General features: G+C 43.7%; 1 protein-coding gene across 2 annotated transcripts; it reads left to right on the top strand.

Moving 5' to 3' along the window:
• The first annotated feature begins 3,517 nt into the window (after window positions 1-3,517).
• DBT (dihydrolipoamide branched chain transacylase E2) lies at window positions 3,518-25,833 on the top strand. 2 transcript variants are annotated; one of them, XM_064147042.1, is made up of 11 exons: window positions 3,518-4,024; window positions 15,466-15,589; window positions 15,754-15,829; window positions 17,672-17,853; window positions 18,196-18,323; window positions 19,609-19,846; window positions 21,567-21,733; window positions 22,760-22,837; window positions 23,725-23,916; window positions 24,097-24,168; window positions 25,163-25,833. In XM_064147042.1, exons 1-11 carry the CDS (start codon window positions 3,533-3,535, stop codon window positions 25,328-25,330), a joined length of 1,917 nt encoding a protein of 638 aa, XP_064003112.1. In that variant the 5' UTR covers window positions 3,518-3,532; the 3' UTR covers window positions 25,331-25,833. The 2 variants fall into 2 exon arrangements, with proteins under 2 accessions (XP_064003112.1, XP_064003113.1); XM_064147043.1 differs by lacking the exon at window positions 3,518-4,024 and adding an exon at window positions 4,887-5,183.
• The last annotated feature ends 1,142 nt before the right edge of the window (window positions 25,834-26,975 follow it).

Here is a 26,975-nt window from a genome sequence, read left to right as displayed (position 1 = left end):
TGCTACCTGCATCAGTAGACACACACTCCTAAAAGCAATTATAAAATACTTGAATGTCATGTAGTCATCATCTGCATAACTCCAGAGAATCACTACATATCAGAGGCTTCCCAGAGCACTTGCACAACTATTTGAGTTTGGACATTATCTATAGACTTCTTAGTCCTAAAAAATACTGATTTAAAACTCCATGCCTGAATAGGCAAGTTTTTGTTTCTCAAGACTTGTATCTTTAATATACTTGTTTGAAATAAAATTAATGTAGCTGCCTTAGTATAGTGCTAAGAGTGTGAAAACTGTAGGTTTAGCTAGCAGATGATAAAGCCAGACAAGGCTTAGGTAGTCATTTTAACACTTACTTGATAACAAGCTATTTAGAAAACTACAAAGTTTCTTAGAAGCTGGTCAGCATGCCTAACAAGAAAATGTAAAGACAAGGAAAATATCATAGAATCATAGAATCAACCAGGTTGGAAGAGACCTCCAAGATCATCCAGTCCAACCTAGCACCCAGCCCTAGCCAGTCAACTAGACCATGGCACTAAGTGCCTCATCCAGGCTTTGCTTGAAGACCCCCAGGGACGGTGCCTCCACCACCTCCCTGGGCAGCCCATTCCAATGGGAAATCACTCTCTCTGTGAAGAACTTCTTCCTAACATCCAGCCTATACCTACCCTGGCACAACTTGAGACTGTGTCCCCTTGTTCTATTGCTGGTTGCCTGGGAGAAGAGGCCACCCCCCACCTACAATGCCCCTTCAGGTAGTTGTAGACAGTAATAGGATCACCCCTGAGCCTCCTCTTCTCCAGGCTAAACAGGCCCAGCTCCCTCAACCTCTCCTCATAGGATTTGTGCTCCAGGCCCCTCACCAGCTTTGTTGCCCTTCTCTGGACACGTTCCAGCACCTCAACATCTTTCTTGAATTGAGGGGCCCAGAACTGGACACAGTACTCAAGGTGTGGCCTGACCAGTGCTGAGTACAGGGGAAGAATAACCTCCCTTGGCCTACTGGCCACAGATTTTTTCCATATTCCACTAAGCAACTTCCAAGATAAATTCTGCAAAAGTAAGTTTGTTCAGCTAAAGAAAATGGTTATCTCACAGGGGTTTGAAACATTAGTTTGCATTGTGAGAACAGTAGCCCACATTGAACTGAAAACAGAGTTTTGTTTGCTTAAGTAACTTCCAAATGCTGGTTAACCATACTGTTTCTCATTTTTTCCCCCTTGTGTTTAATTACCAATTCTGCTGCATCACTGCTTACTAAAACCTTTCTGTGTTAACTAAAAGACATCAGCTTGGTTGTTTACACTATTTCAGCTCAGAAAACTATTTTCCATAGTGTAAATTAAACTGTAACTTATACCTAATCTGACTTAGCTTCCAGTTAACTGATCATCTCAGTCTTCTATAGGTAAACCCATTTCCTTGGTTTTGCAACAGATCCCAAGAACAAAGGACCCAACACAGAAATACAGGATAGGAGAAAGACAGGCACATATAACCATGGATAGAATGTTCCCAGTTCCAAGACTAGGATGCCATATTGTACCATAACACACGTAAGTAAAATCTCCTAATTTACTTTATTATACAAGGATTACTTCAGATCTCACAGATTTGAGACAGTTATCTGATTTGATGCATATGACCTGATAGATAAGTTACTGACATGAGGAAATAACAGATAAAGTTTAAATACAGACAGCTGGGGTTTGCTTAACATTAATCAAGGATTCAACTTACACTGCAATTACAGTTTTAAATTTGCATGTATTTGATTCATATATATCCTGCCTACACCAAAGGTTCTTTGATCACATGTATCTAAATCAGGTAGAACAGAATTTGGCTCCCCACCCATGTCTTAAAGTTATTTCTTCCCTCCACTCATTTTGGATAATTTCAAAGTTACCAAAATCAGCTAAGTGGAGTTATAGGTCAGTCGTTATCCATGCACAAAGACATACCCTGCTGTTTTTGTATCTGCTATGTGGGTTCCACCTTTGATCTTCCCAGGAGTGAAGATTATTTCCGTTGAGCCAATTTCTCCACCTTCCAGCTTCCCCTCACATAGATCTCGAATGATCTCCAATCCAGATAGATGCTGAGGCCTTGGATATGAAGTTAAAAATACATGCAAGTTGACTGCATACTCATGTTACACGAAAAGATCTACTAAACACCAACTAACAAATACTACCATTGCAAATTTTAGATCAAACATGGATCAGAAATTCAGTCTGACTCCTAAAGTACGTCTGAGTTCACAGGAGCAAAACTTCTGAGTTCACAGGAGCAAAATTTCTGAGTTCACAGGAGCAAAACTTCTGAGTTCACAGGAGCATTAAGGCCACTCTGGAAGCTGCAGGATTCTGGTGTGTTTTCTATCAGAATGGGTCGAGATGAGATGCAGGAGCAGTCACTCATACTACTGTGACAAATGCTTGGACAAAAATGCAGTGGCAATACTGAACTGAAGCCAAGTCAGTAATTGGTTGCCAGAGCCACAGAAGAGTAGCAGTCATGCTGAGTATCTGTCCTGCTGTTCTTTTTTCCATTTGAGTAATTTAGGACATAAATTAACTATTCTTAGCACTATATGCTCAATGAGACATCTTTTGCTGAGGCATTGCATGGCCTTAATTTTCCTATTTCATATGGTGCAGCCTGCTTAGCACCTTTGAAAATACTTTTGAGAAGCTCTGTAACTCTGTGGTGCCTGAGAGATGGTGACCAGGGCAGCAGCCTTACTCATCCTGGCAGTCAGCCAGGGACAGTGAGGAACAGCACTGAGGGGAGCAGGTGAAGCGGTCCAGATCCTCTCACCAGGAGACTGTAGGGCACCCAGTTCACACCTTAGCTTTCCTCCACGCTCAGTCTTTCCATGCATTTTGTATCAAAAACAGCGTGGCCAGCAGGACTAGAGAAGTGATTGTCCTCCTGTATTTGGCACTGGGTAGGCTATACCTCAAATACTGTGTTGAGTTTTGGGCCACTCACTACAAGCAAGACCCGGAGGCTGCCCAAAGATGAGCACAAAGCTGGTCGGTGGCTTTTACAGAGAGCGGCTGATGGAACTGGGGCTGTTCAGTTTGGAGGAAAGGAGGTCCAGCGTAAACCTTATGGCTCTCCAGAAAAACAGCACTGTGTTGGTCTCTTCTCACATGTAGCAAAGAACAGGATGAAAAAATGGTCTCGTGTTGTGCCAGGGGAGGTTTAGACTATGAGAAAACCATTCTTCAGCAAAAGGGTTGTAAAGCACCGGCACAGGCTGCGCACAGGAGTCACCATCCCTAAAGTCCTTACAAGATGTGCTGAGATGGCGCCGGCGGACACGGCTGTGTGGTGGACTGGGAAACGTCCTGCTAACGGTTGGGCTCCGTGAGCTAGAAGCTCCCTTCCAGCCTACGCAGTTCTTCCCACAGAAGTGCGCCACAGCCAGGACTTTCTGACTGAAAGGCTCTCTTAACACACGAGACTTGCTCTTGGGACTATTGCCGCCGAGAGCAAGCCAAAGCAGCGCGCATGGATGCCGCCGAGAGCAAGCCAAAGCAGCGCGCATGGATGCCGCCGAGAGCAAGCCAAAGCAGCGCGCATGGATGCCGCCGAGAGCAAGCCAAAGCAGCGCGCATGGATGCCGCCGAGAGCAAGCCAAAGCAGCGCGCATGGATGCCGCCGAGAGCAAGCCAAAGCAGCGCGCATGGACACCGCCCCGGCCCCGCTCGCGCCGCGCCGGGCCCCGCTGACCGCCCCCCGCCGACCGCCCCCCGCCGAGCGCCGCGCAGGGGCCGACCGCGCGGGCCAGCAGGTGACGCGGATGGGCGCTCACCTGAGGCCAGGCTGGCTTCTTCCGGCGCGGATCCGCCGCACCCGCAGCGGCAGGCCCAGCAGGCAGCTCAGGGCCGTGGACACTCTCAGAATCTGCCCACCCTGCACGGAGAAAGGGCGCTCGTCAGGCGCTACGGCACTTCCCACCCAGCCGGCCGCTGCCGGCCCGCCCGTGACCGCTGCCCAGAGAGAGGTAAGTGCCGCTGGCGCTCACCCCCTCCATGATCCCGCCGTCTATCTCCACCCTCTCTCCGTCCATGACTGGCGGTGAGCGGAGGTGTCTCTCGCAGAGGCCCCTGCCGCGCCGATGCAATCCCAGCGGGGCCCTGCAGCCGGCGAGCCCTCGGCGAAGCAGCCCCGGTGGTCGCGGACACTCGGTGAGGGAAGCGCGCACGCAATACGCCTCAGTGGCGGCACTGCCCCGACCTGCCGGGGCCTGGCCTCGCCGCCGAGTTGGAGCAGGCGCAAGGCGGAGCCACCTCCGCGCCCATCCCCCGTGGGCTGGCGTGAGAGGTAGCCGCGGGGTCCCCGGGCGTGAGCGGCCGTGCAGCGCGAAGGGAGAAGTTCCTTCCCCCTGCTTTAAGGACCCTGCGACCCTGCCTCGGCACAAGGCAGGGCACGGCGCCCAGGAGGAGGCAGTGTCTTTGCCCTGTCCCGAGGCTACCGCCAGAGGCCACACCAGGCCGGGCGGTGACAAACGCGGCACCCTGCAGGCCATGACCAAGCGGCACCGGGGACGCGGGTCCGCGGACGCAGCTCTGTGGCACTCTGTGCCGCTGCCGAGGGCTGGAGGCCGGACTGCAGTCGTCACGGCTACAAGCGCATAGTTTTCCCCACAAGCGAGATGGCTAAAAGAAGCATGGAGAGACGCAGGCCTGCTGGCCTGGCAGTCACAGCTGGAAATTTATTACAGGTGTGCTCAGGAAAGGCCGAGCCCTTCCCGCTGCTTCGGCCCAGGAAAGCTGCACTGCCTCCACCACAGCCAGCGGCTTCGCTACAGGAACCCCGTAAGGCGCTCACCCTCCCGTTGCTTCTCGTGGGCGTGTGATGGATAAGAGGCGCCACCTGCGCGCCTCGGCCACCTGCGCGCCTCGGCGGGCAGCCGGCACCAGCCGGCTACCTCCGCCACAGCGCCGCGGTCCCGGCCCCTGCGCCGCACTCTCGGCTCCCGGCCCCCGCCGCCGCCGCCCTCGCTGCACCGTACCCGCTGTCTGGTTGGCTGCGGTCGGCGTGGCTGCAGTCCGGTTGGCTGTTCGGTGGGAGGTGTGTGGGGCGTGGGGGCTGCCTCTTCCCGGAGTAAGATGGCGACTGTGGTCGCTCTGAGGAGCTGCTGCCGAGCCGCGGGACGCCTGGTAAGGGGAGCGGCGGATCGTGCGGGTGGTGGCGGTCCCGGTATGCTGGTGAGGGGATGGACAGTGTGCGGTGTCTCGGTGGCATCCTGAAGTCGTGTTGCTTCCCTTCATTCGGGAATGGGCGAGGACCTCGCGGCAGACCCCGAAGCAAATAGGAGACGCTGGCGGACTTGCCGCCTCCCCCGCGCCTGCGAGTGGGCAGTGTCCGAGCTACCTTCCCCGCCGTCCCTCTAGCCTGCCCGGTCACTCACAGTTGCGCTTGCGAGCGGGCAGCGCCCCGGTTTGGCGACACGGGTGACCGTGTCCCCCGCAGCCAATCCGTTGACGGTGCCAGTCCCGCACGCCGCGTAGTGCTTGCGGAGGCTGCCCGCTGCTCCTTGGGGGTCAGAGTACCCTCGATCCCCAGGGACCCTCAGTACGGACTTCCACCGTCCCACGCTGCTGCCCCTGAACGTCTTCCCTGTTGCCCATATTTCATGTGAAAGAAAAATGCATGTCCTGTCATAAGCTGCTGGCATCCTTTTTTGCCGCCTCTGATGCGTTGGTTGCACTGGTGAGCGGTGCCCTGCCATCGCCGCTCCTTCGCACATGCAGCCTGCCTGCACGGGGACGGCGTAGTTAACGCAAAAAGGGAACACCTGTTTCTCTGCTTCCCAGATGCCTTGATATGTGTTAATTAAGTGTTTGAGATACCATGCTTAAAGAAGCGAATCTACTTTTTTTCTGTGTTACTGTTTTATAGTCTTTCAGCTGTAGTGAAGAATGCTGGCTTCCATATGTCACCTCTGTTTTGTGGAATGCCAGAAAAAGAAGCATCATTTTGTAAGATAATTCCAGTGAGAACAAAAGTAAAGATTAATTCTGCTTTCGGTTTTTTTTTTTCTCCTAATCATATTATATTTTGAAAGCATAGTAGTGAGGAATTTCTTCAGCAGTGTTTTATCTAATTTTAAGCTACATATAAGTAATTTTACTAATTAAGAATATTGAAAATATCAACACCTTTTTTTTTCGTTTTCTTTCTAAATAAATCACCTACTTTTAAATTCAGAGGGAGGTTCTGAGAAAGTAATGCTAATCTTGTCTATGTGCATACTGAACTATAGAATTGGCTATTTACAGTCTGTGTTTCCTGCAAGCACATTTTGAATTTACCTAGACTAATGCTTGTGAAGATCTACTTTGAAACAGTGATAAGATCACTGATAAGATCTGAGCATAACTCACCTGCTTTAATTCTTGGCTTTGAGCTTGGTGCCTTCAGCAGGACTTTGGGGTTTTTGACCATGGATCACCCTGCATGAGGCCAGGTCTGCTGGCAGCAGGTGGGGTGCATCTCCCTCCAAGAGGGAGAAGGTTTATATTGCAGAGATTGGCTGGGTTTATTGATTGTTCTTTAAACTAGGTTGGAAGTGGAAGAGGGAAAAAGCCATGCTTCCTGTAAGCAAGCCTGAGACAATTGTGGGGTGATGTGTCAGCTACACTGCTGTCTCAGAGGAGGTAGATAATATTGAGTTATGTATTGGAGAAGATGCATGGGCTAGCAATGAGTACAAGCTGAGGGATGGCACACCAGGGAGAGAGGCTGATAAGAGCCTCCAGCCTGTTACCATACATCATGCTGGGGACACAAAAGAATTCTCAAAGTCTAGCAGAGATGAGCCATGGGGATCAAGTAATAAAAGAATCGTCAGCACATGCAAAGCTCGCTGCTAGGTTGGTGGCCATGGGAGTGGCTGGGAATGGCTGGAGAGTGAGAATGGAGGCTAATGGACTAACTCCCTCCCTGAAATGCTTATATACCAATGCGTGGAGCATGAGAAATAAGCAGGAGGAGTTGGAGATCTGCGTTAGGTTGAATGACTATGATATAATTGCTACTGTGTCCAGTTCTGGGCCCCTCAATTCAAGAAGGATGTTGAGGTGCTGGAACATGTCCAGAGAAGGGCAACAAAGCTGGTGAGGGGCCTGGAGCACAAATCCTATGAGGAGAGGTTGAAGGAGCTGGGCCTGTTTAGCCTGGAGAAGAGGAGGCTCAGGGGTGATCTTATTACTGTCTACAACTACCTGAAGGGGCATTGTAGCCAGGTGGGGGGTGGCCTCTTCTCCCAGGCAACCAGCAATAGAACAAGGGGACACAGTCTCAAGTTGTGCCCGGGTAGGTATAGGCTGGATGTTAGGAAGAAGTTCTTCACAGAGAGAGTGATTTCCTATTGGAATGGGCTGCCCAGGGAGGTGGTGGAGGCACCATCCCTGGGGGTCTTCAAGCAAAGACTGGATGAGGCACTCAGTGCCATGGTCTAGTTGATTGGATAGGGCTGGGTGCTAGGTTGGACTGGCTGAGCTTGGAGGTCTCTTCCAACCTGGTTGATTCTATGATTCTATCACTGAGACTTGGTGGGACAGGTCCCATGACTGGAATGTTGTCATGGATAGCTCTGTACTGTTCAGGAGGGATAGACCAGTAAGATGAGGTGGGGGCTTGCTCTCTATGTGTGAGAGCAGCTGAAGTGTGCTGAGTTCTGTCCAAGGGGGGAGGCAGAACAGGTTGAAAGCTTGTGCGTAAGAATTAAGGGAAGTGGGAAGGGAGGTGAAATTGTTGTAGGTGTCTGTTGTAGGCCACCAAACCAAGAGGAAGATGTTGACAAGGCCTCTTTGGTACTCATAGGTGACTTCAGTCACGCTGATATTTCCTGAGAAGCTCACAGCCAGGCACAGACAGTCCAAAAGGCTCTTGCAGCGTATCAGTGATAACTTCTTGATGCAAGTAGTGGAGGAATTAACAAGGAGAGATGTACTGCTGGACCTTGTATTAACTAATAAAGAAGGACTGGTTGAGGACATTAAGGTCAGGAACAGCCTTGGTGACAGTGATCACAACGTGGTGCAGTTTAGTATTATACCAGTTTAGTATTATACAGGGTAGGAGCAGGGTAACAAGAAAGATCACAAACCTGGACTTCTGCAGGACTAGCCTTGTACTCTTCACAGATACACTTGCAGAAATCCCATGGGCTCTGGAGGGTAAAGGAGCGCAAGAAAGTGGGTTAATTTTTAAAGGTCACTTCTTCCGAGCCCAAGCTAGGTGAGTTCCCTTGAGTAGACAACTGAGTAGATTTGCTAGGAGATCTGGATGGCTGAGCATGGATCTCCTGAGGGAAATCTCAGAGAAAAAAGAAACTTGCAGTTCATGGAAGAAGGAAATTGTCACTTGGGACAACTACAGAGAGGTTGTCAGGGTGTGTAGGAAGGCAACGAGGAAGGTCAAAGCCCTCTTGGAACTAAAACTGGCAGAATTCTACAGAAAAGCGTCTTTTAATGGGAAGTCATTGCCTCTGAGCACAAACTGTGCAATTTGACTTTGAAATTCAGTGTTACTTCATCAGGTAGTCCATTGCCTGTAGGCTGCATAAAAACATTCTAAAGCCAGCAGTAGAGTTTTGGGATCAGTGTTGATTCAGAAAAGCACAGTTGGCTTCTTTTTAAGGAAACAGCCAAAACTGAAAACAGGGTTGCCATTCTCCCTCAAATAGCATAGACCTCCCATGTTGTCTTGGCTTAGACAAGTTTAGTCAACCAGGTATCAGTGGCTGTTGCATCCTTGGCATCAGTGAGTGACTGGACTCTGCCCTCACCTTTTTCTCACCACAGTAACTGCACTCAGAAGACTTGCACAGGAAAGGTGGTATCTTACTGTGCCACTATTGCCTTTAAATTGTCATGTAGCATGATAGTGCTGACAGAAACATAACTGCTAGTACTGTGCTTGTTGGGTTTTTTATTACTGCATTTTTTCAGACATTGAGGTATATGCATGAGTATGCTAATTTTATCTCTTATGCTTTTGCCATTCCCTTATTCAGAATTATGCAGAAAATAGCATTACAGTGATTGCACAGTCAGAGTGGTATCACTGAAATTAATAAGCACAGCCCCTTTTAATTCCTGGCTTTTAATTTTTACCCTTGTTAGGATGGAACCCTGTTCTGTGCAAATATTTGCTACTGTATTATTGTTTTAATGTACAGGCACACCAAATTTTAGTAAAGAATGTGCAAAACTGCAAATGAGAAAAATTCAATTTTTAAGAAATGCAAATATAATTTTAACCAGCATTGAAACTCTTCTGTAACAAAACCACTTTGGTTTTTTGGCAGTGACTAATTCACTGCCTGTATTGGTTACCAAGTGTTAAAAAACACATGGAAAGTGTTATGAATCTTCACGTTTAGAAATAGTTCAGAGTTTTGATGTGCTCCTTGTGATTGTCTTTGCAGGTAAATATTGACTCTTTTCCATGTAGGGTCTCATAAAGAGCAAAGAACTTTGTTGTAAGTTTGTGACAGAAAGACCTTGTTGAACAACAACAACAAAATGCAACCGTAACCTCAAGTGGGAAGAAAAAACCAGACTTAAAAATATGGGAAAATAGGCTTGATCTAGTTAATTGGATAGGGCTGGGTGATAGGTTGGACTGGATGATCTTGGAGGTCTCTTCCAAACTGGGTGATTCTATCCCTGTCCTATGCCTTTTTTCCTGTCCTATGCCTTTTTTCCTGTCCTATGCCTTTTTTCCTGTCCTATGCCTTTTTTCCTGTCCTATGCCTTTTTTCCTGTCCTATGCCTTTTTTCCTGTCCTATGCCTTTTTTCCTGTCCTATGCCTTTTTTCCTGTCCTATGCCTTTTTTCCTGTCCTATGCCTTTTTTCCTGTCCTATGCCTTTTTTCCTGTCCTATGCCTTTTTTCCTGTCCTATGCCTTTTTTCCTGTCCTTTCCTTTTTTCCTGTCCCTATGCCTTTTTTCCTGTCCTATGCCTTTTTTCCTTGTCCTAATGCCTTTTTTCCTGTCCTATGCCTTTTTTCCTGTCCTATGCCTTTTTTCCTGTCCTATGGCCTTTTTTTCCTGTCCTATGCCTTTTTTTCCTGTCCTTTTGCCTTTTTTCCTGTCCTATGCCTTTTTTCCTGTCCTATGCCTTTTTTCCTGTCCTATGCCTTTTTTCCTGTCCTATGCCTTTTTTCCTGTCCTATGCCTTTTTTTCCTGTCCTATGCCTTTTTTCCTGTCCTATGCCTTTTTCCTGTCCTATGCCTTTTTTCCTGTCCTATGCCTTTTTTTCCTGTCCTATGCCTTTTTTCCTGTCCTATGCCTTTTTTCCTGTCCTATGCCTTTTTTCCTGTCCTATGCCTTTTTTCCTGTCCTATGCCTTTTTTCCTGTCCTATGCCTTTTTTCCTGTCCTATGCTTCTTTTTTCCTGTCCTATGCCTTTTTTCCTGTCCTATGCCTTTTTTCCTGTCCTATGCCTTTTTTCCTGTCCTATGCCTTTTTTCCTGTCCTATGCCTTTTTTCCTGTCCTATGCCTTTTTTCCTGTCCTATGCCTTTTTTCCTGTCCTATGCCTTTTTTCCTGTCCTATGCCTTTTTTCCTGTCCTATGCCTTTTTTCCTGTCCTATGCCTTTTTTCCTGTCCTATGCCTTTTTTCCTGTCCTATGCCTTTTTTCCTGTCCTATGCCTTTTTTCCTGTCCTATGCCTTTTTTCCTGTCCTATGCCTTTTTTCCTGTCCTATGCCTTTTTTCCTGTCCTATGCCTTTTTTCCTGTCCTATGCCTTTTTTCCTGTCCTATGCCTTTTTTCCTGTCCTATGCCTTTTTTCCTGTCCTATGCCTTTTTTCCTGTCCTATGCCTTTTTTCCTGTCCTATGCCTTTTTTCCTGTCCTATGCCTTTTTTCCTGTCCTATGCCTTTTTTCCTGTCCTATGCCTTTTTTCCTGTCCTATGCCTTTTTTCCTGTCCTATGCCTTTTTTCCTGTCCTATGCCTTTTTTCCTGTCCTATGCCTTTTTTCCTGTCCTATGCCTTTTTTCCTGTCCTATGCCTTTTTTCCTGTCCTATGCCTTTTTTCCTGTCCTATGCCTTTTTTCCTGTCCTATGCCTTTTTTCCTGTCCTATGCCTTTTTTCCTGTCCTATGCCTTTTTTCCTGTCCTATGCCTTTTTTCCTGTCCTATGCCTTTTTTCCTGTCCTATGCCTTTTTTCCTGTCCTATGCCTTTTTTCCTGTCCTATGCCTTTTTTCCTGTCCTATGCCTTTTTTCCTGTCCTATGCCTTTTTTCCTGTCCTATGCCTTTTTTCCTGTCCTATGCCTTTTTTCCTGTCCTATGCCTTTTTTCCTGTCCTATGCCTTTTTTCCTGTCCTATGCCTTTTTTCCTGTCCTATGCCTTTTTTCCTGTCCTATGCCTTTTTTCCTGTCCTATGCCTTTTTTCCTGTCCTATGCCTTTTTTCCTGTCCTATGCCTTTTTTCCTGTCCTATGCCTTTTTTCCTGTCCTATGCCTTTTTTCCTGTCCTATGCCTTTTTTCCTGTCCTATGCCTTTTTTCCTGTCCTATGCCTTTTTTCCTGTCCTATGCCTTTTTTCCTGTCCTATGCCTTTTTTCCTGTCCTATGCCTTTTTTCCTGTCCTATGCCTTTTTTCCTGTCCTATGCCTTTTTTCCTGTCCTATGCCTTTTTTCCTGTCCTATGCCTTTTTTCCTGTCCTATGCCTTTTTTCCTGTCCTATGCCTTTTTTCCTGTCCTATGCCTTTTTTCCTGTCCTATGCCTTTTTTCCTGTCCTATGCCTTTTTTCCTGTCCTATGCCTTTTTTCCTGTCCTATGCCTTTTTTCCTGTCCTATGCCTTTTTTCCTGTCCTATGCCTTTTTTCCTGTCCTATGCCTTTTTTCCTGTCCTATGCCTTTTTTCCTGTCCTATGCCTTTTTTCCTGTCCTATGCCTTTTTTCCTGTCCTATGCCTTTTTTCCTGTCCTATGCCTTTTTTCCTGTCCTATGCCTTTTTTCCTGTCCTATGCCTTTTTTCCTGTCCTATGCCTTTTTTCCTGTCCTATGCCTTTTTTCCTGTCCTATGCCTTTTTTCCTGTCCTATGCCTTTTTTCCTGTCCTATGCCTTTTTTCCTGTCCTATGCCTTTTTTCCTGTCCTATGCCTTTTTTCCTGTCCTATGCCTTTTTTCCTGTCCTATGCCTTTTTTCCTGTCCTATGCCTTTTTTCCTGTCCTATGCCTTTTTTCCTGTCCTATGCCTTTTTTCCTGTCCTATGCCTTTTTTCCTGTCCTATGCCTTTTTTCCTGTCCTATGCCTTTTTTCCTGTCCTATGCCTTTTTTCCTGTCCTATGCCTTTTTTCCTGTCCTATGCCTTTTTTCCTGTCCTATGCCTTTTTTCCTGTCCTATGCCTTTTTTCCTGTCCTATGCCTTTTTTCCTGTCCTATGCCTTTTTTCCTGTCCTATGCCTTTTTTCCTGTCCTATGCCTTTTTTCCTGTCCTATGCCTTTTTTCCTGTCCTATGCCTTTTTTCCTGTCCTATGCCTTTTTTCCTGTCCTATGCCTTTTTTCCTGTCCTATGCCTTTTTTCCTGTCCTATGCCTTTTTTCCTGTCCTATGCCTTTTTTCCTGTCCTATGCCTTTTTTCCTGTCCTATGCCTTTTTTCCTGTCCTATGCCTTTTTTCCTGTCCTATGCCTTTTTTCCTGTCCTATGCCTTTTTTCCTGTCCTATGCCTTTTTTCCTGTCCTATGCCTTTTTTCCTGTCCTATGCCTTTTTTCCTGTCCTATGCCTTTTTTCCTGTCCTATGCCTTTTTTCCTGTCCTATGCCTTTTTTCCTGTCCTATGCCTTTTTTCCTGTCCTATGCCTTTTTTCCTGTCCTATGCCTTTTTTCCTGTCCTATGCCTTTTTTCCTGTCCTATGCCTTTTTTCCTGTCCTATGCCTTTTTTCCTGTCCTATGCCTTTTTTCCTGTCCTATGCCTTTTTTCCTGTCCTATGCCTTTTTTCCTGTCCTATGCCTTTTTTCCTGTCCTATGCCTTTTTTCCTGTCCTATGCCTTTTTTCCTGTCCTATGCCTTTTTTCCTGTCCTATGCCTTTTTTCCTGTCCTATGCCTTTTTTCCTGTCCTATGCCTTTTTTCCTGTCCTATGCCTTTTTTCCTGTCCTATGCCTTTTTTCCTGTCCTATGCCTTTTTTCCTGTCCTATGCCTTTTTTCCTGTCCTATGCCTTTTTTCCTGTCCTATGCCTTTTTTCCTGTCCTATGCCTTTTTTCCTGTCCTATGCCTTTTTTCCTGTCCTATGCCTTTTTTCCTGTCCTATGCCTTTTTTCCTGTCCTATGCCTTTTTTCCTGTCCTATGCCTTTTTTCCTGTCCTATGCCTTTTTTCCTGTCCTATGCCTTTTTTCCTGTCCTATGCCTTTTTTCCTGTCCTATGCCTTTTTTCCTGTCCTATGCCTTTTTTCCTGTCCTATGCCTTTTTTCCTGTCCTATGCCTTTTTTCCTGTCCTATGCCTTTTTTCCTGTCCTATGCCTTTTTTCCTGTCCTATGCCTTTTTTCCTGTCCTATGCCTTTTTTCCTGTCCTATGCCTTTTTTCCTGTCCTATGCCTTTTTTCCTGTCCTATGCCTTTTTTCCTGTCCTATGCCTTTTTTCCTGTCCTATGCCTTTTTTCCTGTCCTATGCCTTTTTTCCTGTCCTATGCCTTTTTTCCTGTCCTATGCCTTTTTTCCTGTCCTATGCCTTTTTTCCTGTCCTATGCCTTTTTTCCTGTCCTATGCCTTTTTTCCTGTCCTATGCCTTTTTTCCTGTCCTATGCCTTTTTTCCTGTCCTATGCCTTTTTTCCTGTCCTATGCCTTTTTTCCTGTCCTATGCCTTTTTTCCTGTCCTATGCCTTTTTTCCTGTCCTATGCCTTTTTTCCTGTCCTATGCCTTTTTTCCTGTCCTATGCCTTTTTTCCTGTCCTATGCCTTTTTTCCTGTCCTATGCCTTTTTTCCTGTCCTATGCCTTTTTTCCTGTCCTATGCCTTTTTTCCTGTCCTATGCCTTTTTTTCCTGTCCTATGCCTTTTTTTCCTGTCCTATGCCTTTTTTCCTGTCCTATGCCTTTTTTCCTGTCCTATGCCTTTTTTCCTGTCCTATGCCTTTTTTCCTGTCCTTTCCTATTCTGTGCTATCCTGCGTTATATACCAGTGTTGTATAAATACTTGTTCCTAAAAGAAAGATACTAAATATCATTTGCAGTGCTCTATTAAATGATACAGAAAAAACATGTCTGTTGCCATTTCACAATTGTACAGTTTTGTGAATAATCTACTTTAAGTGCAATACGAAATCAATTACTTGAGCAGTGGGGGGTGGGAAGGACAATCAGGAAGTGTGATATGCTTTGTAATTACTGCAAGGACTTTTAAAAAACAAAGTTAAAATGAACTTTCCCACGCAGGTGTGCTGTTTTCTGGCTCCTCTAAGAAGATAATTTCTAAATTTTACAGGTTTGAGCTACTAGAGGTACATTGTAGCACCTGAATATTTTTTGTATCTCCAAATTAATTAGAATATCTACAAAGAAATTGTTCTTTTTATTAATTTTACAGCACTTATAAGACAACATAATATCAGAATTACATTAGATTTAAGAAATTTAACTAAATAAAAAAGGGTCTGAACTAACTTCTGTTGAGATCAACAATAAAATGCCTCTTTATGTCAATACAAGTGTAACTGGCTTTGCTTTTGACCAAAATCATGACTGCTTACACAATGCTTTATGGCATAAGGTTTTGTCTGAAGAACCTTTCAGAAAGCTTTGTTGACCCTCTAAATTGATTTCTGGATAAATATAATTGTAGCCATGACAGAAAACCATCTCACACCTGCTTCTTACAAAATGTCATTGAAGTTGATGTGAAATGATCTTTACGTGAAGACAATTGCGTCTTTTGTTAGCAGAAATAAAATGGCAACTGTCTGTGCCCTCTGGTGTGAATTCCTTTTCCCATTAGTACTTCTGATCAAGCTTTAACTGCAGTAAGAACTGATAAAGAAAAATATGCTCTTTTTTTTCTGTAGGCTAGGAGATGCTACCAGCATCTATTCTGGCTAAGAATATTTCAGATGGCTGCTGTTGATATTATGTATGCTTTTCACGTGCGTGTCCTGATTAATTGCTTAGAGAAATGACAGCAAGTCTGAATCTCTTACCAGATCTTGTCATGATTTTTGTTAATTGGTTTTGTTATTGTGATTGATCTCCCAAGTGTTGTGTTAGTGACAGAAGTTAAAAATCTGGCACAGTTTACGCTAATTTAGTGGTGATTGTATGATCAGTATGTAGCCAGTGTGATTGTGTTTCCCTAAGAACTGCTCTTAGATAAACTGTGATTGGACTATTTTAGTAATACTGTTGTATCAGGCATGTTAAATGAGCTCTCCCTTCCTCAGTCCATTGTATTTAGTTGAGACTTTTCTCCCCCAGGTTTGCATCCACCGGGTTAGATCATGCAGCGGCGTTGGCTTTATAAAATCAAAGTACGTGTGCGTGTTTGACAAAGCTGCCCTCAAGTTTAGTCATCAACAGCGATTGTTCAGAACATCTGCTGGTAATCTTTTTCTTAATAAAATAAGCTCTTTAATTTTGCTATTGTAGGAGTGTTATCTTAGCCCTTTGTATATGATTGGTAGCTTATGATGCATTTAGATTTTACTGTCTGATGTCTTACATCTAATAGTAAATGTACTGTATTTCCTTATTGTCTGTTTTAAGTTTCATGTGGCCAAGTTGTCCAGTTTAAGCTCTCTGACATTGGAGAAGGGATTACGGAGGTGACTGTGAAAGAATGGTAAGCTCTGCTTCCTTACAAATATACTAAGTGAGCAGTTTAGCAGCTGTATTGTTGGTTATTTGTCTGACCTTGTGTTTTCTGGCTTACAACTTAAGTTTTTCAAGCTTCACTTCTATCAGTTTAAAACCTTGTATATACTCAGCTTTACATTTTGTTTCTTTGCAGTCTGGTGTCTTTGACAGTGGAAAAGAAGGAAGCCAGCAGTGTGGCCAGGAGTGCCAATGGCATCCTGGCCTGTATCAGGAACAGTGTGGCTAGCAGGACAAGGGAGGTTATTCTGCCTCTGTACTCTGCTCAGGGCACGCCTTGAGTACTGTGTTCAGTTCTGGGCCTCTCAATTCAAGAGAGATGTTGAGGTACTGGAATGTGTCCACAGAAGGATGGCAAAGCTGGTGAGGAGCCTGGAGCACAGCCCTGTGAGGAGAGGCTGGGGAGGCCAAAACTAGATGCAGTATTCCAAGCGTGGTCTCATTAGGGCACAGTAGAGGGGACGGAGAACCTCCCTAGACCTGCTGGACACACTTTTCTTAATGCACCCCAGGATGCCATCTGCTGTGTTGTCTACAAGGGCACATTGCTCCTTGGAGCCCTAGTGGACAGCAAGTTGTCCATGGGACTGCAGTGTGCCCTTGTAGTGACTTTCCAGCAGGGTGACCCCTAGACCGTGCTGGTGCTGGTGTTGTTCCTCCCTACATGCAGGAATCCACACTTGTCCTTACTGAACTTCATGAGGTTCACTTTCACCCAGCTCTCCAGCCTGTCCAGATCTCATCAAGTGGCAGCACAGCCTGTCAGGGTATCAGCCACCCTCTCCAAGTGTCTTATCAGTAAACTTGGTGATCCCCTCATCCAGGTTATTGATGAGAGCTGGACCCAGTACTGATCCCTGAGGAACACTGGCCACAGGCTTCCAGCTGGACTCAGTGGTACCGATCACAACTTGCTGAACTGTGTTGTTGAGCCAGTTACCAACTCGCCTCATGACCATATACTGATTCTGGCAATTGGAAACTAAGCTTCCTTAGGGTCAGACTAAGGTGTCCTCATTTTCAAATGATTTATAATCTGTCAAGAAAACTCTACCAAAGTAATAGTAAAAATATCTGCAGAGTACTGTGTAGAGTTCTGGAGCCCCCAACAAAAGAAGGGCGTTGAACTGTTGGAGTGAGTCCAGAGGAGGGCCACGAAGATGCTCAGAGGGCTGCAGCAGCTCTGCTATGAGGACAGGCTTCAAAAGTTGGGTCTCTTTCAGCCTGGAGAAGAGAAGGCTTCGAAGAGACCTTATAGTGACCTTTCAGCATCTGAAGGGGACCTACAGGAAGGCTGGGGAGGGACTATTTAGAGGGTCTTGTAACGACATTGTGAGGGGTAATGGGTTTAAACTGTCAGAGGGGAGATTCAAACTTGATGTTAGGAAAGGGTTCTTTGCAGTGAGGGTGGTGAGACACTGGCACAGGTTTCCCATGTAGGTTGTGGCTGCTCCCTCCCTGGAGGTGTTCAAGGCCAGGTGGAATGAGGCCTTGAGTGACCTGTTCTAGTGGGAGGTGTCCTTGCCTATGTGACTTCTAGGGAGGGTTGGAACTGGATGATCTTTGAGGTCTCTTCCAACCTAACCCATTCTATGGATAATAGTCTAAATCTTTGTGTCATTTCACATAGCAAAGAGTTGTGCAACATTTAGGTGAAAGGTATACAGCTGATGTATCCATTATGTAAAATTCTCGTCTGGAATACATTTTCATCTTATTAGGACTTACACAGCTGAACTTATTAAAAGAATGCACAGCACAGCTGTTTACCCTAACTGTGTTTTATAGCAGGCTGTGTGTTTTCTCTCAGGTACATAAAAGAAGGTGACAGTGTGTCTCAGTTTGACAGCATCTGTGAAGTACAAAGCGATAAAGCTTCCGTTACTATTACTAGTCGTTACGATGGCATCATTAGAAAACTCCATTACAATTTAGATGATATTGCTTATGTTGGAAAGCCTTTAGTGGACATTGAAATTGATCCTTCAAAAGGTACTGTAAGCTATTTTTTTTTCTCTTGTGCTTTTTCGTTTGCTGTCCTATCAGTGACAGAGGAGCTTGCTTTTACCTCCTGAAAAAAACTTAAACCTTCCTTTTATAAAGTCAGGAAAATGAAGCAGAAGAAGCTGTGCTATTTTATTAGGCTTTAAAATCTTAAGGACTAGACATTTCTCACTGAAAATTTAGCTTAAGCAGCAGCCTTTAACATCTTTTCTTCCCACCCAGAATAGCCCAAAGTAAATGTTAAAGTCTTCATCTGTCACAGAATCTCAGACTAGCTGAGGTCAGAATTTAGCAAATACAGTAAGTTAAATTTTTTCTTACTGTTTGCAGGTGTTGCCTCAGAGGAAGATATTGTTGAAACTCCTCCTATGTCTCACGAAGAGCACACTCACCAGGAGATAAAGGGTCACAAGACATTAGCAACCCCTGCAGTTCGTCGTCTGGCCATGGAGAACAATGTAAGTTTGCTGGATCAGGTCCTGCTACATTTTGTCCACCTTTTATACAGCAGTTTGACTGACTAGGAGAACACTGATCTAGAGGAAAGTGTAGTGAGAAATTGCTTGGTTTTAAACACATTTCAAACGTGTAAAAGCTCTTGTAAAGATGATGAGGACTGTGCTTTCTGATGATTATGTTGGATAGGAAAAGAAATTACTGGTCTCAAGATGTAGCTAGAATGCCTTAGGCTGGAAATTAAGAAAATCTTCTTAGAATGAAAATAATAAAGTGTCAGAACAGACTATGGAAGAAAGAGGGGAAAAAAGTAATTTCAGCTTTAGCTACCTTGTTCTATTTTTCAGGTTTGTATTAGAGCAGAGGGTATGCTAAGTGATCTTCTAAGGGCTTTTCAAAGTCTTATATGCTGTGATCCTATGAATATTCCATTGGATTTGAAAGCTTTTGTATTTTTAGGGGTGAAATAAGTAGAGAAAATTGAATCACAAATAGCTTTCCTCATAGGAATATTCCACTGTTGATCCTGGGAAGTGATTAAAAGTTACCGTAGTATTCATAATTTCTCCTTGAAGTATGCAGTAAGACATGAAGTGAGCCTTCTGGGTGTAATGCTGAGAACCTAATAAATCATAGAAGGGGGAAAAAGCCCTGTAGGGATGGTAGGTAAGTGACTAGATTTATTTTTAACCATAGCTCACAGTATGACATTTTTATACTCCAGTACTCAGCACTGGTCAGGCCACACCTTGAGCACTGTGTCCAGCTCTGGGCCCCTTAATTTAGGAAAGATGTTGAAGTGCTTGAATGTGTCCAGAGAAGGGCACAAGGATGGTGAGGGGCCTGGAGCACAGCCCTACAAGGAGCAGCTAAAGGAACTGGGGTTGTTCAGCCTGGAGAAGAGGAAGCTCAGGGGAGACCTCATTGCTGTTTACAACTACCTGAAAGGAGGTTGTAGCCAGGCAGGGGTTGGGCTCTTCTCCTGTTGACAGAACAAGAGGACACAGCCTCAAACTGTACCAGGGCAGGTTTAGGCTGGACATTAGGAAGAAATTCTTCATGGAAAGAGTGATTTGCCATTGGAATGGGCTGTCCATGGAGGTGGTGGAGTTACCATTCCTGGAAGTGTTTAAAAGGAGGATGAATGAGGCACTTAGTGCCATGAGTTAGTCAATTAGGAGGGATAGGTGATAGGTTGGATTTGATGATCCTAGAGGTCTTTTCCAGCCTGGTTAATTCTGTGATTCTGTGAAACAAAACCATCACAGCTTGGTTTGCACTTTTCAGATTAAATTGAGTGAAATTGTTGGAACGGGGAAAGATAACAGAATCCTTAAAGAAGACATACTCAATTACTTGGCCAAACAAACAGGAGCTATTTTACCTCCATCACCAAAGGCTGAAATTGCCCCTCCTTTGCCAAAATCTCCGCCGGCTGCTCCAAAGGACAAAGCACGTAAAATTCCAGTGCCTGTTTCCAGACCCCTTGTGTTTTCAGGAAAAGACAAAACTGAACCTGTCACAGGTAAATCATTAAAATCTCAAGACAGTGTTCACAGTAGACTGTCAGTAAATGTTACTTAGTCAACAGGTGGGTTCCTTTTGATGGGAGTGTGTTGCATGGTGTTACTATTGTGGGAAATAATTGTTCATGTTTTGGTTGGATCATGTTGGGCTGCAAGTGGTACTTGCTCTTTTTTAAGTCGTGCTTCTTCAGATGTATGCTGAAACAGGCAGGAATTCTGAAACATGAGAATTTGGCACAGTATGAATCACACAGCTAGTGGCAAAGTGCAGTAAATTAAAGGGTTTAGCAGGAACCCAGAAACAGCAACCAGAACAGGAGTTCTTCCATGTTGCAATCTGAACTTCAAGCTCCATAATACTTTGCTCCCCTTAGCACTTTTAATTTTTGAAGCTGGCATGGCTGCAGCATGGTGTGAATGACAGCAGCAGGTTCAACTCAATCCATAATATTCTTCACCCCTTTTTCTATACCATCTGTGTCATGCCCAGCAGCAATCAACATCTGGAGCGTGTCCAGACAAGGGCAATGAAGGTAGTGAGTGGCCTGGAACACAGCCCTGTGAGGAGAGGCTGAGGGAGCTGAGAGTTGTTTAGCCTGGAGAAGAGGAGGCTCAGGGGTGACCTCATTACTGTCTACAACTACCTGAAGGGAGATTGTAGCTAGGTGGGAGTTGGTCTCTTCTCCCAGGCAACCAGCAGCAGAACAAGGGGACGCAGTCTCAAGTCATGCCAGGGGAGGTATAGGTTTGATATTAGGAGAAAGTTCTTGCCAGAGAGAGTGATTGTCATTGGAGTGGGCTGCCCAGGGAGGTGATGGAGTCACCATCCCTGGAGGTGTTCAGGAAAAGCACTTAGTGCCATAGTCTAGTTGATTGGATAGAGCTGGGTGCTAGGTTGGACTGGATGATCTTGGAGGTGTCTTCCAACCTAATTGATTCTATGGTCAAATGTCAGTCACTGTCCATTCTCAACCAACATGAGGTCGCTTTGCAGTACAGAGAAGACTGCTCACTGCAGGTGGTCTGGAGCTCCACTCTGTTCCAGCACAGTCTGGATCAGTCCATGACCAGTCTAAATGGTGGAGCTGTCTCAGGGGCAGTTTAGTCCAGGGACTCCTTCCACCCCTCAAAGTGAAGCAAACTGTGGCTTGAATTTTGGTGCTCATCTTCCAACACATGCAGGAGTGGAGGTCCCTCTGTCACACCAGAAATAGACATGGGTTCCACCTCTTCAGCTGGCCAAGCTGTCAGTTCTGTACAGTACAATAAATGTAGTTGTCCTTCTCCTCCATCTGTTTGGAGGTAGGGCCCTTTTAATTCTGACTGGGGTCACTTGCACGTACTTTGGCATTCACACTTGTTCTGGAGAGTACTGCATATGACACTAAGGTAAGAAAAAAACACATTAGAAGAGGAAGGTAAAAGCTTTTTGCTTGTCTTTCACGTAATGTTTATTTGAAGAGACTGGAAAAGAGTAGTGCAGATCACTGTAATACATAGGTGGGAGATTGAGGCAGCAATATCATCTGAAGTATTGCCATCACAAAAATTGAGTTGCATGTACTGAGTAATCACTGGTCCTCAAATGAGCTTTACTCTGTCTCTTTTTTTGTTGTTGTGGTTGGGTTTTTGGTTTGTTGTTTTTTTTAAGTTGTCTGATTTGTGTAATTGAAACAAATAAATGAAATTTCACCAGAAATTTCCACAAATATTTTCCAGGTTTTCAAAAGGCAATGGTAAAGACTATGAGTGCAGCCCTGAAGATACCTCACTTTGGTTATTGTGATGAGATTGATTTGACTCAGCTTATCCAGCTGCGAGAAGAGCTGAAACCTGTAGCAGAAATCCGTGGAATTAAGCTTTCCTTTATGCCTTTCTTCATAAAGGTGAGACATGCAGCATAGAGAACTTAACCCAGATTTTGCCCAAATCTAATCAGTGTTTTAAGTTTGGTGTACCTCTCTATCACCTGAATAATTATACATCACAAGGAAACTCTCATCTTTTCTTGTTTATTGACCCATTTCCCAAGTGACTGTTGGAATTGTAGTTAGGATTATATAGTATCATGGAAATTGTAAAATATGTTTAGTGGGGAAGGGTTACAGCAGCTAAAGTTTTATTCATTATGGGGGTAAGCCTCAGCAGGTGTTTGAATTACACAAAACAAATTATGGAAACTCTAAGTGCTTTTTCTGAGCTACCTTAAAATGAGCCTCGTGTGAAATGTGTCATTACTGTTACTACATTTTTGTTGGTATTGAATCCCTTGGGCAAATCAGTAGGTTTCTTTTGCTGCTCAGAAGACCAAGCACTTGCACTCATATAGTTGCTGTTTCCAATGGCTGGTAACACTGAAGGCTGATACACTGCCTAAGCTGTACACTGAATGTAGAGCTTAATCTGAAAGTTCTGATACACTGCCTAAGCTATGCGTTGAATATGGTGAATGCAGAGCTTAGTCTGAGAGGTCTGATAATGCTGTTTCAATTAGAGTGCTAAGTAAGCACTCATTATGTTCTCTTAAGAGAGAATATTACTTCCTTGAAATAGTTTTCATCCAGATAGAGAGCTGAGAATGACATTGTTGCTTAGTGTCATAACTTCTGTTCTGGTGTATTTGATTGGTATTGTGGAGCAGAAATAGCAGATTGAAATTCAACTCCTGTTACTGTTGGGTGAAGGTACTATAATGTTTTATATGCCTGTCTGATGTATAGTTGGGTTTTGTAAATTGCCTTTCTTATTTCTGCTGTTGTGATAATGACAGAATATCAATGGGCAGGATCAAAAGAATTTCAGACAAATTTGCATTGTTACTAATCTAAATTGTCTCTGACCATTCCTTCTTTTCCATGCAGCTCTCCAATGATAAGATACAAAAAACTGTCCTTTTTTTTCCTCTTTAACAGGCAGCCTCTCTGGGATTATTGCAGTACCCTGTTCTTAATGCTTCATTGGATGAAAGCTGTAAAAATGTTACGTACAAGGTTGGTAAACCACTGATAAAAGTTGTGAACAGAAAACCTAAGCTAACAGCTAACATGGGCTTTTCAGCCATGTCCATTGTAAGAACCAAAATTACAGTATTGTGCTGGAAAATAATTTGTGTTTCCAGATTCCAAGATTGGATTTCATTAATTATTGATCTCATTTCATTAGTTTCTTTAATGAGAGTTGTTTTGTTGTTGCCTCAAAAATACCTACTAACAGGTTTTCCTGTTTTTTCACCTGAAACTTGGCCAACCATTTAAAATGACAACATTTTAAAGCTAATACACTATTTTTTAGTAATGGCACAGTGATTCTACTGTTCCAGAGCTCAACCCTTTATGTATTAAAGTAATATTTTAAACTCAACTTTGATACAGATGAATTTAATTTTCATACAAGGTGCTGGACTGAGGAGCACTTTGTATGGTTGGGCAGCAAGTGTGTATTTTCTTAGGTGATGTGTACATGTTTCTTGCAGTACAAACTCCTTCTGTGATGTTGTATCAATATCTCTGAGATGTATTCCTTCTAGGAAATGAAAGATTTTGTTTTGTTGTATGGTTGGGTTTGGTTGTTTGGTGGTTTGGTTTTGGGTCTTTTTTACTTCTAATCCTCTCTTCAAAATCTGCTAGTTGTGTTTTGTTACCTATATAATCACCCTGAAGTGAAATATTTTCAGTGCAGAATTGATTCTGTGATGTGGATAGCTGATACAAAAAATATTCTGTCCCCTTCTCCTCTCAAAGTTGTATAGCAGAGTTGCTCACTGTAAACAGCACTTCTTAAGTTAAAAAGATAAGACCTTTCTCCAAAGCTTTTTGATGTAAAATACGTTTAATGTTGACTGCTTATGTTAATATCTGCTTAATGAAATTCGTTGCAGGCTTCGCACAACATTGGAGTTGCTATGGACACAGAGCAAGGTTTAATTGTCCCAAACGTGAAAAATGTTCAAGTCTGTAGTGTGTTTGAGATTGCTGCTGAATTAAATCGCCTGCAGTCCTTAGGCTCTGCAGGCCAACTGGGAACAAATGATCTCACTGGGGGAACATTCACCCTTTCGAATGTTGGCACAGTAAGTAGAGGAAAAATGAGATCTTGCATCTGAAGATTACTACTGAAATGAATGCCACAGTGAAGCATAATGTGCAGTGAATAAAACTTGTAGCAATTCATGCAAGAGGCAATCTGCTTTTACAGGAGGAAAAATAGAAAAATATTTGTTAACTAATATCCTCAGCCTTTTCTTTTCTAGATTGGTGGCACTTATGCCAAACCAGTGATACTACCTCCTGAAGTAGCAATTGGAGCACTTGGAAAGATACAGGTACATTACATTTATCTCAGTGGTCATAGAATCAACCAGGTTGGAAGAGACCTCCAAGATCATCCAGTCCAACCCATCTCCCAGCCCTATCCAGTCAACTAGACCATGGCACTAAGTGCCTCTCTTTTGCCAAAGGTTTAGATTTGCTTGGTTTTCTAGAATCCTGTTAAATTTCACTGATGTCTCTGTTTAGCCTTCTAATTATTAAGAAACCATATAAATATATTTTTACAAGTTTTCATAGACTCATGGCAACAACCAGGTAAGTTTTGCAACATGGCTATAGCATTTTTGTTGTCATCAAGGAGAAAACTTAAGACTAGAATATTTTCTGATAAATGAAGTTCAGTTTCATAATTCAGAACTTCACCAGGAGAGTGGTGAGAGCCTGGAATGGGTTGCCCAGGGAGGTGGTTGAGGCCCTGCCCCTGGAGGTGTTTTAAGACCAGGCTGGATGAGGCTGTGGCCAGCCTGATCTAGGGCAGGGTGTCCTTGGCCATGGGAGGGGGTTTGGAACTAGATGATCCTTGTGGTCCCTTCCAACCCTGACTGATTCTATGATTTCTCATTTTCTATGAGTTCCATATTTTCTGAATTTTAGGCTTTTATTCTTCAGTGTAGACATTTGAGATCAATGCTGGAAATGAAGTTAGTATCAATTTAGAAAACTTATGTGTTTTTCCTGTAAGACTTTGTTTAGAGGAAATCTTTAAGGAAACTGCCACTTTGAGCAATGATAATGCAATAAACTACTCAGAAAGAAACTTTTGAATCAAGAAAAGTTTCCACTACTTTGATTGTTCCATGATGATGGAAACCTGCACTGTAGGTTTGCAGTACATTCTACACTGCAGCACAGACAGTAATGGCTATGTCCTTGCGTTTGAATGGCACCACTCTGTTTCATTCAGCAAAAGAGTGAAATTGAGGTGAACAAATTAACAATGAAAAAGCAGAGAGGTATTTAGCATTTCTATTTTCTTGTTTTCTTTAGGTTCTTCCTCGGTTTAACGCAAAAGGTGAAGTATTTAAAGCACAGATAATGAATGTGAGTTGGTCAGCTGATCACCGCATCATTGACGGAGCTACCATGGCCCGGTTTTCTAACTTGTGGAAATCTTACTTGGAGAACCCTGCCTCGATGCTGCTAGACCTTAAATGAAGGAACCCGTGGCTAGAATATGCCTTTAAACTGTTTTGGTGAATTAGACTGAATGATGATGAAAGCTGGCTCTGCTAGCACCTGCCCTTTGCTACTCACATTATATCTGTGGTTAAAGTTCTCAACAGCTGTTACCAGTCTATCTCTTAGTTGTTACTTCTTCTAATTAGTGCTGTAATTCTACAGCAGGCTCTCCAGCCTAGTAGTCATGGTGTGACTGCTGGGTATGGTGGTGGAATGTCTTTGTCTTTTATAGCACATACGGTTGTGAGGTTGGTGTGGCTAAGTAACACTGATCTACAGCTGCAGCATTTCTAATCTGACTGACCTGTTTTGAAAGGGAAGTACTCAGAGTTCTTCCTCGTTGGACGCACACATTTATTTTAACAATATCCAAAATCACCCAAAGAGGTTATGCAAAGATCATATACACAAATAAAATGCCTTTTATGCTTCTGCTGTAAGATGTCTGTTGTTAAACTGAGTAAACCTTTCAAATCTTTTACTAGTCTGCTTTTTCCTGGCAACTACTTGCACAGGCACTTTTCAGCAGTTGTAAATGAAGGGGGTATGTTTATTCAAGTGCTTACCAATAATTTCTATTGATAACTATTAAGGCCTTAGTACTGTAAGAATATTCTGTATTTTTGATCTTTAAAAACTTCTCCAGTTGGTTTTGTTTCTTACAGAAAAGTGTCTGTCTGATTTTTTTTTTAAACAGGAGGATCTCATTTGTTCTGTCATGAGGTAAGCCTGACAATGAGCAGAATGTGTTCTTAACGCTTGCATTGTATTGTTCGATATTCAGATATTAGATTTTTGGGGATTAATCAGATGCAACAAAGAACTAATGCTAAAAAAAATACTGTGTGAGATAAGGACTTTTTGAACTTGGATCCAAGACATGTAATGGATTCATGTAAAGCCTTCAGAACAGACAACAGTTACGTAAGCTAACCTAAAGAGCTGGTGAGTGTTGTACTGCTTATTAACCAAGAGATATGAATAACTATTGGAGAGAAATACCTCCTAGAAACACAAGTTGCAAACAAAAGCAGATAGAAAAGATTAGAGAGTTCCATGGCCTTCAAAGTTCTTTGCCAGGCACGAAATGGTCATTTTCTCCTTTCTTTACAGATACCAAATCCTGCCAGCATTTTCCAAAACTGGAGACCAAAGTTTTCTATTGTATTTAGCTGTGAAGATGCAAGACACACATTACCAGAGGCAGAATTTCTGCTATCCTAGATGCTGAGACTGTGGAGAGCTAGTAATCTAAGAGAGGAAGCATAGGAGTATACATGTAAGGTGCTGGGTTTATTTCTGTTGTGGGGTAAGGGTCTTTTATATGTAGGTAATTTCTTGCAAAGTTTGGCTAATATATTTATCACCTATTTCATTTTGATCAGCTTTATTTATTCTTAATAACAAAAGCCACAAAGAATTGTAGTAATATTGGGTTTATTTGTGAATTTTATACAGGGAGTCCTGTATGGGTAACTCAACCATAGATATTTCTTACCTTAAAGAACTGACTGCACTTAAGTCTACCAAAAGAACACAGCCTAAGGGCTGCTTTGCTACAAGTACATTGGTGTAGCTAGTGTTTAGGCTCAACAGTGTATTTTTTAATCTAAAGACCATG

This window comes from Pogoniulus pusillus, chromosome 8, assembly GCF_015220805.1.
Source record: "Pogoniulus pusillus isolate bPogPus1 chromosome 8, bPogPus1.pri, whole genome shotgun sequence".
NCBI classification, from domain to species: Eukaryota; Metazoa; Chordata; class Aves; order Piciformes; family Lybiidae; genus Pogoniulus; species Pogoniulus pusillus.
Note: the sequence above shows the minus strand (reverse complement) of the source record. Positions and strands in the feature narration are given on the sequence as shown.

Coding starts and splice junctions, on each gene's coding strand:
- DBT (XM_064147042.1), top strand. CDS start 3,533: ATGCCGCCGAGAGCAAGCCAAAGCAGCGCGCATGGATGCCGCCGAGAG. Junction 17,854..18,195: donor TGAAATTGATCCTTCAAAAG/GTACTGTAAGCT, acceptor TACTGTTTGCAG/GTGTTGCCTCAGAGGAAGAT. Junction 23,917..24,096: donor CCCTTTCGAATGTTGGCACA/GTAAGTAGAGGA, acceptor TTTCTTTTCTAG/ATTGGTGGCACTTATGCCAA.